Raw genomic sequence first — 13,128 nt, 5'->3', positions numbered from 1 at the left:
GCTTGCTTTAAAATTTTGTTTTCAGTTGTCTTGAGTTTTTATTTTCTGATAACAGTTATCCTTGAATAACCTAGACTTCTTACAGTGATCTAATCTCTATAATTGTCCATCTGTTTCTTCTTTTTTTTTTTTTTTTTGAGGCATAGTTTCACTTTTTCACCAGTAGAATGCCTTTGCGTCATAGCTCACAGCAACCTCAAACTCTTGGGCTTGAGTGATTCTCTTGCCTTAGCTTCCCAAGTAGCTAGGACTATAGGTGCCTGCCACAAAGCCCAGGTATTTTTAGACATGGGGTCTCCCTCTGGCTCCAGCTGGTCCAGAACTCCTGAGCTCAACTGATCTACCTGCCTCAGCCTCCCAGAGTGCTAGGATTACAGACAGGAGCCATCTCACCTGGCTGTTTCTTCTATTCTTGAGGCTTGGAACCACCTGTAACTCTTCTCTCTGGGCCTTATATCTAGTGCTATTCCAGGATTTAGGTTAATGAATATTGAATTAAATAAAGTTATGTTGTGAAGATCAGGTGCCAATATGGGAAACACTTAAAGGTAAAAATAGCTGACTACAGGATTGGACATATACTATGATTGCTACTGTATAAAAGTAATTATATAGTTAAAAGGAAATACATTAAAATAGTGGTACTTTGGGTAGGTTATGGATAGTTTGGATAGGATTATAGATAATGTTTGTCTAGAGCCCCAATTTTATGTTATGTCTTAACTACTTTTCTTTTAGAAAACAGCATAGAGAATCTGTTCAAATACTTTTTTTTTTTTTTTTTTTAAGACAGAGTCTCACTTTGTCACCCTCAGTAGAGTACCTTGGCATCATAGCTCACAGCAACCTCAAACTCTTGGGCTTAAGCGATCCTTTTGCCTCAGCCTCCTGAGTAGCTTGGACTACAGGTGCCATAATGTCCAGCTATTTGGATTTTTTTTGAGGTGGGGTCTCTCTCTTACTCAGGCTGGTCTTGAGCTCAGGGCAATCCACCCACCTCAGTCTCCCAGAGTGCTAGGATTATTACAGACATGAGCTACTGCGCCCAGCCAGAATCTCTTAAAATCTTACTACATGTAGGTTTTATTTTAGCTGTTTTTACTTACTGTGAGAAGAACTTGTAAAAGTTATGTAAAATAGTTTATTTAAAATCTTATCTTTTGGATCCCAAAGGTACTCTTAACATTTCTTTCATATTTTCTTCTTTTCTTCTGTGCATATTGAGTTTATGTCATCATACTATGAATTTTCTGTGTGTTTTCACTATACAGTATTTTGCATTTTCCCTTGTAATTAAAAACTCTTTATTAACATCAGTGGTTGTATGTTTCCATGTGTGTCTTATTTTACTTTAATTATTAATCAGCAATTTTTAAAAATCCTATTTGACTCTCTGTTAGAGTTACGTATTGAAGAAAAGCTGGTGTCTATAAAGCAGTGGTTCTCAACCTTCCTAATGCTGGGACTCTTTAATACAGTTCCTCATGTTGTGGTGACCCCACATTTTTGTTGCTACTTCCTAACTATAATTTTGCTACTATTATGAATCATAATGTAAATATCTGATATGCAGGATGTATTTAGGCGACCCCTGTGAAAGGGTCATTCGACTCCCAAGGGGGTCGCGACCCACCAGTTGAGAACCGCTGCTATAGAGACATCTATATGGAATCTTGTAGAGAAAATCCTATAGGGGAAAGATTCGCGGTCTTATTTTCCTGAAAAGTTCACCTCTTGGAAAATCTAGGGAATTGTATAACTTCCCTCTACAAGACTGAAAATCTGCGTTATTTTTGCAGAGGGCATGTTTTATAACTGACTTTAACTGTTGAGAGACCATCAATCAGAGGAAATCTCTATTTTGTTTACAATTGTGTATCTAGAATTTGTTCTCTGCGATCTAAACTCATTTATAAAATAGTTAGAGGAGGCAATTAAGTCAATAGGTTTTGTTTAAAAAACCTTCATTGGTTGTCAAGCTTAGTGGATAATCCTCTATTTTGGTTGTAGGTGATGAGACCGCTGTGTGGCAGGCTCTGACTTTGCTGGAAGAGGGATTGACCCACAGCCCTTCTAATGCTCAATTCAAATTGCTGCTTGTTCGCATCTACTGTATGCTGGGTGCATTTGAACCAGTAGTGGATCTTTACTCCAGCCTTGATGCTAAGCATATCCAGCACGATACCATTGGGTTGGTAGTATATACTCTGAATAATGAGCAGCCAGCTATACCAGTGTGGGATACTCATGGGACTCTTAATGTTTTGATTTCAGTAATGAAATTATTCCTGGCATTAAGCTTTTTTTTTTTTTTTGTAGAGACAGTCTCACTGTACCGCCCTCAGGTAGAGTGCCCTCAGGTAGAGTGCCGTGGCGTCACACGGCTCACAGCAACCTCTCTTGGGCTTACGCGATTCTCTTGCCTCAGCCTCCCGAGCAGCTGGGACTACAGGCGCCCACCACAATGCCCGGCTATTTTTTTGTTGCAGTTTGGCCGGGGCCGGGTTTGAACCCACCACCCTCGGCATATGGGGCCGGCGCCCTACTCACTGAGCCACAGGTGCCGCCCGGCATTAAGCTTTTTAGATTAATCACCCATTATGACTTTTTACAAAGCAGAAAGAATTTTATATCTCTCAGCTTTCTGTGGTAATTTAGAAATGCTAAATGAGTTTTCTTCATATAGGCAAATAGCTATATATACATGGAATACTTTGAATCCTTACTCTTAGCATGCATGATTTTGAAGTCTTTACTTCTGCTTTTCAGTTGATGTTGACACATGTCTTTTATTTGTTGACCACAGAGGCGCTTTTGAATTTGTCTTTTGACTTCTATTTGTGGTTATTTAAGGGCATTTGTTCTGTTGCTGGTGGTGCTGTTTTATGAAGACTATAGGTTCCCTTATAACTTTTTTATATTCCATTAATCATCAGCATGTAAGAAGGCATGTCATAGAACTTTAGATTTCCTACAAAACTGAATTAACTTTGCTATTTTTATTTATTTTTTTAATTTGATCTTGTGAATTAGATCATTTCTGTGAAGAGATGTTTTCCTTTTTCTTTGTGCCTAGCTGTTTTTTTGCCAAGTGTATTTGAAGTGTAGTATTTGATATTAGAGGTGAGTAAATGTAACATGCATTTTTTTTTTCTTTTCTTCTGACTTAGTTATCTTTTGACCCGATATGCGGAATCTCTAGGTCAGTATGCTGCTGCATCCCAGTCCTGTAACTTCGCACTCAGGTTTTTCCACTCCAACCAGAAAGATGTAAGTGAAAAACTTTTTTTTATTGTGGTCTTGCCTGCTGACTGCACACAGTTCAGAGAGCTCATTATCTCCTGTCACAAGTGTACATGTTGAGGTGCCCCATGTTATACTACTACTAGTTCCCTTACGCCTTGCTAGTGAGCAAGGCTGTTAAGGAGAAGTGAGGAATTATTTGTGTGTGTTAGAATGTATGTAGTTAGTAGAAGCCTTGGAAAGTTGTGTTTAAAACAGTAGTAATAGATTAGGAAGTGTCATGCTTCTCAGATGTATCTTTTGATCTCTAAGATTTTTCCAAGGGCGTAAGAAATAGCCATGTAAGATTCTGTCATAACGGCTATTCTCTGTTACCTTTATTTAATCTGAAGTTTATGTCTACTGTGCCCTTTGCCAACAGTGAGTACGCTTATATTTTCCAGAAAACTAAAGAACATTCTGGGATATTTAGATTAATAATATGTTTTTATTTATTGAAGTCTATTTGCCCAGAATATAAAACAAAAATAAATAAACAAACAAACTACGTTTTTTAAAGTAGCAACAAATAAGATGGAGTACATATACTTTCTAGAAAATTAAAGAACGTTCCAGGATATTTAGGTCAATACTAAAAGTACCAACAAATAAGATACAGAACATCTCTGTGCCATAATGAAAGGATGGGATTTGCCCCATATTTTTCATTGCAAGCAGACTTGGACTCCAATTGTTGGTTAAGTAGAAGTGTTTGTGGAAGAACCGTATGACATCTACTCATTTGAACAACCACACAAAACTACCCAAGAATAAATATGGAGAAAAGAGGGCATGTCCTTAGAATGGTCATTGCCTGTTTGGTTCTTATGTACTTATAAGACTCATTTCCCAGAATTTGGCTATGCCAGATATTTGCCCAAAGCTTTTCATTCTTGTGGTCTACCAGCAACCAAGGAACTCAGCAAGGGGAGGAGGTATCTGGGGTTCTTGGCAAACATTCATGACGATTTTTTAAAAATCCCTTTTATAATTAAAACAGTTAATGGCTAATCTGTCTTCCATCTAATTCTTTAGGTGTATATTAAATAGAAGGCAAGGCAGAATATTTCTGCAGTATAGAATATAGGTTTGTTGTTTTCATCTTATGGTAACTATGTTTTGACAGTGTTCAGGAAGTGGCCTGAACACTGGAATAGCAGCAAAGAACAGGGCTGGAATAGCAGCAAAGAACAGCTCTAAGATGGTAGAAAGCTGCTTCTTGTGCTTAGGTGGTGAGCTGTGTACTATCAGTTGATTTAGGCTTGCATCTCTTTCCCCCCAGTAATTGATAGCTCTGTTCAGACATCATTTATTGGTACAGCTTCTGATCAGGGAGAGAGGGAAGTAGGTATTGGTATGTTGTTCATGAGGTATATTGTTCAGAAGGTGCTGGTCTGGCTTAGAGCTCAGAAGACCATCTCTAGGATACTGGGTTTCTAAGATCTAGAAGGAGTGGGCAATTGAGTAATAAATCTGTGAGTTTTCACGTTATGTTTGAATATCTGTGCTTACTCTCTTCTGCTTTCGAGAAGTTTCAGTAAAAAACAAAAATTAGTTACCTCAAGTCTCATTATTTTGGCTCTCATAAGGAGGAGATTAAGGAACGATTTGATTTTCCTTTTCAAAGCTTTGTTTTTCAAACCACTTTGACGTAGTAGCAATAAGTAAGAGATTAATTCAGGTCTGGTGGCTGGTTTTTTTTAAATTTCAATCATTTAGCATTCTAGAAGAATTATGTTATTCATGAAGATTTGGTCATTAAAAGCATATTATTGGTACGGTGTCTGTGGCTCAAGCGGCTAAGGTGCCAGCCACATACACCTGAGCTGGCAGGTTCAAATCCAGCCTGGGCCCACCAAACAACAAAGATGGCTGCAACCAAAATATAGCCAGGTATTGTGGTGAGCGCCTGTATGTAGTCCCAGCTACTTGGAAGGCTGAGGCGGAAGCTCGCTTGAGCCCAGGAGTTAGAGGTTGCTGTGAGCTGTGATGTCACGGCACTCTACTCAAGGCGACAGCTTGAGGCTCTGTTTCAAAAAAAAAAAAAAAAGGCATATTATCTTATTTGTTTGTTTAGAGATGGTATTTCATTCTTTTGCCTATACTGGAATGCAGTGGTGCAATCATAGCTCATTGTAGTCTCAAACTTCTGGTCTCAAGCAATCCTCCTGCCTTAGCCTCCTGAGTTGTTGGGACTACAGGCATGAGCCACCACACCAGCACATTGTTTTATAGAAATAAAAGTTAGACTTTTTTTCTTCCCACAAATGTTATGTGAAGAGTTGTTTTGAAAAAAAAATAAAATAAAACACAAAGTATTGGAACATAGGGAGAGATCCCCAGGAACAATTTGAGAGGGTTTGTTGTCCTTTGTGGGTTTTTGTATCATTGTTTGATGTTTTGCTGATGGTTGTGTGTGGCAGAATTGACTAATTCATCTAAATTTGTGTCATATTGAACGTGATCAAATTATAGCATTTTATTGACCTGGTTCTGAAACTTTTATTACTACTAACTGAGAAGGTTGCTGGGCATGGTGGCTCACACCTGTAATCCCAGCACTTGGGAGACCAAAGTGGGTGGATCATCTGAGCTCACAGGTTTGAGAATAGCCTGGGCCAGAGTGAAACCTCGTCTCTAAATATAGCCAGGTACTGTGGCAGGCACCTATAGTCCCAGCTACTTGGGAGGCTGAGACAAGAGAATTGCTTAAACCTAGGAGTTTGAGGTTGCTGTGAGCTGTGACACCACAGCATTTAACTGGGGGCGACAAAGCGAGACTGCCTCCCCCCCCAAAAAAATGGTGGAACTAATTTAATCATATAGAAGGGGATAATCTTGGGCAGTCCTAGAATCAAAAGAAAAACATAATACAGTAAGGAAAATGCACCTTGACCTTAATGCCAAGTTCCAGAATAATAAAATAGAGACAATGATGTGGACCATTTCCTAAAGGAGTTTGAAGCTAAGAAAGTTCATGAAAGTTCATCACATCATAGGTATTCAACCTTCTGCTCACAATATGAGAAATATCTTTCTTCAAGGCCAAATGCTCTGCATCTTCTTTATTCTTTTTTTTTTTTTTTTTTGAGACAGAGTTTTACTTTGTCACCCTTGATAGAGTGCTATGGCATCATAGGTCACAGCAACCTCAACCTCAAACTCTCAAAGGAGTTTGAAGCTAAGAAAGTTCATGATTTTGGTGATCACATCATAGGTATTCAACCTTCTGCTCACAATATGAGAAATATCTTTCTTCAAGGCCAAATGCTCTGCATCTTCTTTTTTCTTTTTTTTTTTTTTTTTTTTAAGACAGAGTTTTACTTTGTCACCCTTGATAGAGTGCTATGGCATCATAGGTCACAGCAACCTCAAACTCTTGGGCTGAAGCAATTCTCTTGCCTCAACCTCCCGAGTAGCTGGGACTACAGGTGCCTGCCATAATGCCTACTTATTTTTAGAGATAGGATCTCAGGCTAGGTGCAGTGGCCTGTAATCCTAGCACTCTGGGAGGCCGAGGTGGGTGGATTGCTGAGCTCCCAGGTTCGAGACCAGTCTCAGAGCGAGACTTCATCTCTAAAAATAGCCTGGGGTTGTGGTGGGTGCCTGTAGTCCCAGCTACTCGGGGGGCCAAGACGAGAACTTGAGCCCAAGAGTTTGAAGTTGCTGTGAGCTCTGATGCCAGCGCACTCTACCGAGGACAACAAGTGAGACTGTGTCTCAATAAAACAAAAAATAAAATAAAAATGGAGACAGGGTTTCACTCTCACTCAAGTCTGGAACTGGTCAGCTCAAGTGATCCACCTGCCTCAGGCTCCCAGAGTGCTAGAATTACAGGCATGAGCCACCGCACCCAGCCTTGCTCTGTATCTTTTATTCTTGGTAGTTTTGGGGATCCCCAGATGCTTTTTTCCAGCGTGACTAATGTACTTCAGTTCCCAACTAGCTCTTCTCCTTAGTAAGGCCTTTTTTTTTTTGAGACAGAGCCTCAAGCGGTTGCCCCGGGTAGAGTGCTGTGACATCACAGCTCACAGCAACCTCCAACTCCTGGCTTAAGTGATTCTTTTGCCTCAGCCTCCCAAATAGCTGGGACTACAGGCGCCTACCATGATGCCCGGCTATTTTTTGACTGTAGTTGTCATTGTTGTTTGGCAGGCCTGGGCTGGATTCGAACCCACCAGCTCAGGTGTATGTGGCTGGCCCCTTAGCTACTTGAGCTACAGGCACTGAGCCCTTAGTAAGGCTTTGTGGTGTGTGATTGACAGTTGTATCTAGAAGGTCTGCAGAGGGCATTGCTGTCATCTTACTTTGGAATAGATTTTTTTACAATATGAAAATCAGTACTAGGTTTTAATATCTTCAAAAGTCATAAAAACTTCCTTTTAAAACTTCAATTTTAGGCATTTGTGAAGATCATTATTCAAGGGTATCATGTCTGTGTATTTTACTAATTTTTACAGTGACCAGGGTTCATTTCAGGAATCTCAGCGGCATCTATATAGCCTTATTGGTGCATAACAAGTAGAAATAGGTATGAGCAACATATTTTGACATTTAGAAGTCTTTAAAGTGCCTTTGGCCTCCACAGTTTTGCCTGCAGTTCCATTAGGGGTTGTTTCTTCATATAGTAACACTTTCATAGCCTTTGTTCTATTGGTTGCTTCCCAGGCTCTTACTTAGCTCTGCAGTGGCACTTTACTGCAGCATTAAAGGAGGACTATCTAAAAAAGACAAGCCAGAGAACAATACTTGCCATCTTAGTTTATTAAAGACTATGTTCTCTTTTTGTTGCCCCTTATTTTTCTCTTTTTAAAGTTTTTGCCTTTTTAAAAAGTGGTGTCTCATGGGCCACTCAGAAATAAAACTTCCTCTATACTCAGAAAGGCTGTCCTCTCATCTTTAATCACAGAGTATTTTAGAATTGTAATTTATAAATTTGATTCGAATTACCAAAGTCGTATTTTCTTCTTGGTTAATTGCTGAATCATATATTCCTAAGCAACCGGTTTTTCCAAGTTGTAAGTTGCTAATGCAAGGGCTGATAAGGAAACCTTGCTGTGTTTTCTAAGCCAAGGGGCCATACTGTACGCATAAATGCTTAGGGTATCATGGCCTCTTCTTGATGGGATGTATCACTATCCTTTAATCAAGCTAGAAGGTACACTCAGGCTTTTTCAAGTAGTCCTTCTTTAAACCTGCAGGATCACAAGTAATCTTTTTAATTTTCTTGTGTCCGTCCGTCTTTAATTTCTCCAGATACTGCAGGCAAACAGCTCGCCGAGGTGTCCCATGGGGGTTTAAAAGCCGCATCGAATGCAGTTGAATTAGCGCCCGTGGCGCAATCCCGCGGCCTGAAATGAACCCTGCAAGGCTGTGTATCAGAGGGTATGTTGTTGACTATTGGCCTATTTTTCTATTGGGCAAATTATTTAGACATAATGGAGATGGGAGTAGAGATGACTGAGGCTATGCAAAGACTGGCTTTTCCAGAAAGGATCTTTATTTGGGGCAGACATCAGCTTTGAAGTTAACACTTTCCTTGACCCAAAGGGGTATCTTGTCTTCTGATCCTGATGGCAGTGTGGCCCATACCCAAGAAATGTTCTTCACTGGGATTTTCTTCTATTGTGCCAGGATTACTATTTAGTATTCCTTATCTTGCCTCTGTTCTGTAATGTTTCATCCATATACATGCGTTAATCTATAAGTGGTAACTGTTCTCTTCTCTAACTTGTTTATGGAAATTTCCAGCATAGGTCTTATGTAGTTTAGATGGAGAAGAAACCTAGTTCTTAAAGTCTTGCTGTCCTCGGAATGGATTTTGATATGAATAATAGGTCTTTTGTTTGATGTCTTTTATTCCGTTATAATCCTTATGGCCTGTGTTTGTGATATAGTATTTAGAAATAAACAAAACCAAGGAGAAGTCTGTCTTTTTCTGAAAGAGAATGATTTTTATATGAGGTAGGCAGGGTGGTTATGTTATTCTGGTGTTTTTAGAACCTTTGTATGAAACACAGATGCAGAAAAACATGGAGTAATATCCCTTTCAGAATGGCACTAACCAAATTTTTGACTGGTATGGCAAAATAAAATGTCTAGTCCTATTGAATGGAAAGATATGACTTCTAAGAGAAGGTCTATGTGATGGTAACAGCAACTGGGTATTCAAATTAGTAAAGAAAACATTTGTCTCAGGTATAAGAAGGAAGAAAAATAACAGTTTTAAAAGGTGATATTCTACTTTGTGACAAGATCTCTAAAGATTAGATTCAAAACTTAATTTTATTTTGAGTGTTTTGTTTTGGCTGTTAAGGTTTGCATACATTGCTAGCCTTGTGAAATATTTATACCAAGGTAATGTCTTTCCTTCCCAGACCTCAGAATATATTATTCAAGCTTACAAATATGGTGCGTTTGAGAAGATCCCAGAATTTATCGCTTTTAGGAACAGGCTGAATAATTCTCTTCATTTTGCACAAGTCCGTACTGAACGGATGCTTTTAGACCTTCTACTTGAAGCAAATATGTAAGTATTGTATAAGAACTGAAAAAGAACTAAAGAATTAGATCACATACTGAGAGCTATATTGATGTGTTCATGGGTATCATTAGCACGCTTAAAGAAAAATGGACAAAAAAGAGAGAAAGTCGGGGTTCCCAGAACCTGGATGCTTGTCATGGGGAATGATAGTAAACTGTCAGCAATATCTTAGGTCCAATACAGAAGCCAACAGGCCAGGATCATCACTTCCTGGTATGTATTATTCTTAGAAGGTTCCCCCTCCTCTACAAACAAGGGATTTCAGGAATTAATGTTGGTTGCTTTATTTTAATTTGGTTTCCAAAAGCCTTTCTCTTGCTGTGTAGCAAAGCCAGTGTGATCTATGGGTGGTTCTCTTTAACTTTATATGAACCCTTAATTGTAAATCCTTCCTCCTTCTCTTTCTAATAAAAATAAGTCTTAATGGATATTTCTGAGTGCCTGTGGCTCATGTGGCTAAGGCGCCAGCTACATACACCTGAGCTGGCAGGTTCGAATCCAGCCTGGGCCCACCAAACAATAATGACCGCTGCAACCAAAAAATAGCCATGCATTGTGGCAGGTGCCTGTAGTCCCAGCTACTTGGGAGGCGGAGACAGGAGAATCGCTTGAGCCCAACAGTTGGAGGTTGCTGTGAGCTGTGATGCCAGAGCACTCTACTCAGGGCAACAGCTTGAGGCTCTGTCTCAAAAAAAGAAAAAGTCCTAATACATTCGTATGGCTGTTTTGCTGTTAAAATAATAAATAAATAAATTTTCTGTATCATAGATCAACTAGCCTAGCAGAAAGTATAAAGTCAATGAATCTTCAGCCTGAAGAAGATGACATTCCATGGGAAAATTTGCGAGACAACAGAGACTTAAATGTTTTCTTCAGCTGGGATCCAAAAGACAGGTAACTATAATTTAGCCCTTAGCAATTTATTTGGAAAGAAATAGGATGAGTCTTAGATTTAAAAAGAAAAATATCTACTTGTCACACAAATACAAAATGTTATGTTTGTTGGGCGGCGCCTGTGGCTCAGTTGGTAGGGCGCTGGCCCCATATACCGAGGGTGGCGGGTTCAAACCCGGCCCCGGCTGAATTGCAACCAAAAAATAGCTGGGCGTTGTGGCGGGCACCTGTAGTCCCAGCTACTTGGGAGGCCGAGGCAAGAGAATTGCTTAAGCCCAGGAGTTGGAGGTTGCTGTGAGCTGTGTGAGGCCACGGCACTCTACCGGAGGGCCATAAAGTGAGACTCTGTCTCTACAAAAAAAAAAAAAAATTTGTTGTAGGGATCAGAAAACATAGGTAATCCAAATGAAAAAAATATATTTCACCTCCTATGTTGGAACTTCTGGGTAATCTAAAAGTTAGATCTACTTCATAGCATATGTGAGAATTCCAGAAGGATTAAAGAGTATAAGCTAAAACTCCTTAGAAATTCTAGAAGAAAATAGAGATTTTTATTTTTTTATTTTTTTGGCCGGGGCTGGGTTTGAACCCACCACCTCAGGCATATGGGACCTGCGCCCTACTCCTTGAGCCACAGGCGCCGCCCGAAAATAGAGATTTTTTTTTTTTTTTGAGGCAGGGGCTCACTCACCTGGGGTAGAGTGCAGTGGCATCATCATACTTCATTGCAACCCTCAGCTCAAATGATCCTCCTTCCTCAGCCTCCCATGTAGCTGGGATTACAGGCCCCTGCCACCAGCTAATTTTTCTATTTTTTTGTAGAGATGGGGTTTTACTCATGTTCAGTCTGATCTTGAACTTCTGGCCTCTGGTGATCTTCCTGCCTCATCCTCCTAAAGTGCTAGAATTACAGTCATGAGCCTGGTCAAAGCTGCTTTTAGTTACACAGTTTTATACATTTATATTGCAAAAGTCAAAATAATCTATACCAAGCTTGTTAATATTGTGGATATTTAGTTTTCAGAGCACTTCTATTTTTTACTTTTCTTTCATTTCAATTTTTTATATCATGTATTACTTTTATCATTTAGAGAAAACAGTTTCATTTAAGGGGAATATGACTTTTCATTCACATTTTGTTGATGGGGAAATGGGGATTAAGAAGATTTTGGCTTGTCTAAGATACTCAGCTAGTAAATGAATGCTAGAGCCATTGAAAGGCATCTTGACTGGTGAAAGCAATCTCTGAAAGATTTGAAGGCAGCAGATTCAATCAACTAGATGGTTTGGGCATGTTTCTGTTTAAGGGATATTTCTGAAGAACATAAGAAACTTTCCATGGAGGAGGAGACCTTGTGGTTAAGAATCCGATCCTTAACATTGAGGCTGATCAGTGGACTTCCAAGTCTCAACCACCCTGTGGAGCCAAAGAACTCAGAAAAGACTGCTGAGAATGGTGTATCTTCCCGGATTGATATTCTTCGTTTGCTCCTTCAACAGTTGGAGATGGCCCTGGAGACGGGAAAGCGATTTATTGAGAAGGAAATTCAGGTATTATTAATGAGTATTTGCCCTTACAACTGCAATAATTATATTTATGACTTTTTTTTTTTTTTTTTTTTTTTTTTTGAGACAGTTGTATTTTGTTGCCCTCGGTAGAATGCCATGGAGTCATAACTCACAGCAGCCCAAACTCTTGGGCTTAAAGCAATCCTCTTGCCTCAGCCTCCTGAGTAGCTGGGACTATAGGCACCCACCACAATACCTGGCTGTTTTTTTTTTTTTTTTTTTTAGAGATGGGGTCTCACTCTAGCTCAGGCTGGTCTCAAACTCCTGAAATCCGGCAATCCACCTGCCTGGGCCTACCAGAGTGCTAGGATTACAGGCGTGAGCCACTGCGCCCAGCAACTGTTTTTTTAAAAATCAGAGTGAGTAGTAAGGAATAGTGTTTTGTACTGTTTTGTTGCATCTGTGGGGAAAAGAAGACTACTGTTAACTCAGAAGGAATTGCAACGCCTTCTTAAATATCTAGACTGGATAGGGAGATCAAGGAAAATAGCTCTTTTTTGGGGAGGAGGGAGACAGTCTTATTATGTCACCCTCCGTAGAGTGCTATGGCGTTGCAGCTCACAGCAACCTCAAACTCAAGCAATTCTCTTGCCTCAGTCTCCCAAGTAACTGGGACTATAGGCGCTCACCACAATGCCCAGCTATGTTTTTGTTGCAGTTGTTTAGCCGGGTTCAAACCTGCCACCTCAGTGTATGTGGCTGGCACCGTAACCACTGTGCTACAGGCACCAAGCCACAAAATAGCTTTCTTTGCAATAGAAAATTGTAATAGTTAGCAATAAATTAATAGAGCATTTTTTAACATAACAGTCCAGATTACCTGAGCTCCCAGGTTTGAG

The 13,128-nt window shown here is 39.8% G+C and overlaps 1 protein-coding gene across 1 annotated transcript in view; it reads left to right on the top strand.

Annotated features, from left to right (window-relative positions):
* NAA25 (N-alpha-acetyltransferase 25, NatB auxiliary subunit) overlaps positions 1–13,128 on the top strand; it is an 86,295-nt gene that overhangs the window by 51,608 nt on the left and 21,559 nt on the right. Inside the window, exons 14-18 of the mRNA XM_053590247.1 lie at positions 2,011–2,191; positions 3,171–3,270; positions 9,660–9,811; positions 10,595–10,720; positions 12,028–12,271. Of these exons, the coding sequence (XP_053446222.1) occupies positions 2,011–2,191; positions 3,171–3,270; positions 9,660–9,811; positions 10,595–10,720; positions 12,028–12,271 (803 nt within the window). The remainder of the gene's footprint in view (positions 1–2,010; positions 2,192–3,170; positions 3,271–9,659; positions 9,812–10,594; positions 10,721–12,027; positions 12,272–13,128) is intronic.

The sequence above is a fragment of the Nycticebus coucang genome, chromosome 4 (genome assembly GCF_027406575.1).
Source record: "Nycticebus coucang isolate mNycCou1 chromosome 4, mNycCou1.pri, whole genome shotgun sequence".
NCBI lineage: Eukaryota > Metazoa > Chordata > Mammalia > Primates > Lorisidae > Nycticebus > Nycticebus coucang.
The sequence above is the reverse complement of the archived record's forward strand: the minus strand, read 5'-3'. Positions and strand labels throughout refer to the sequence as shown.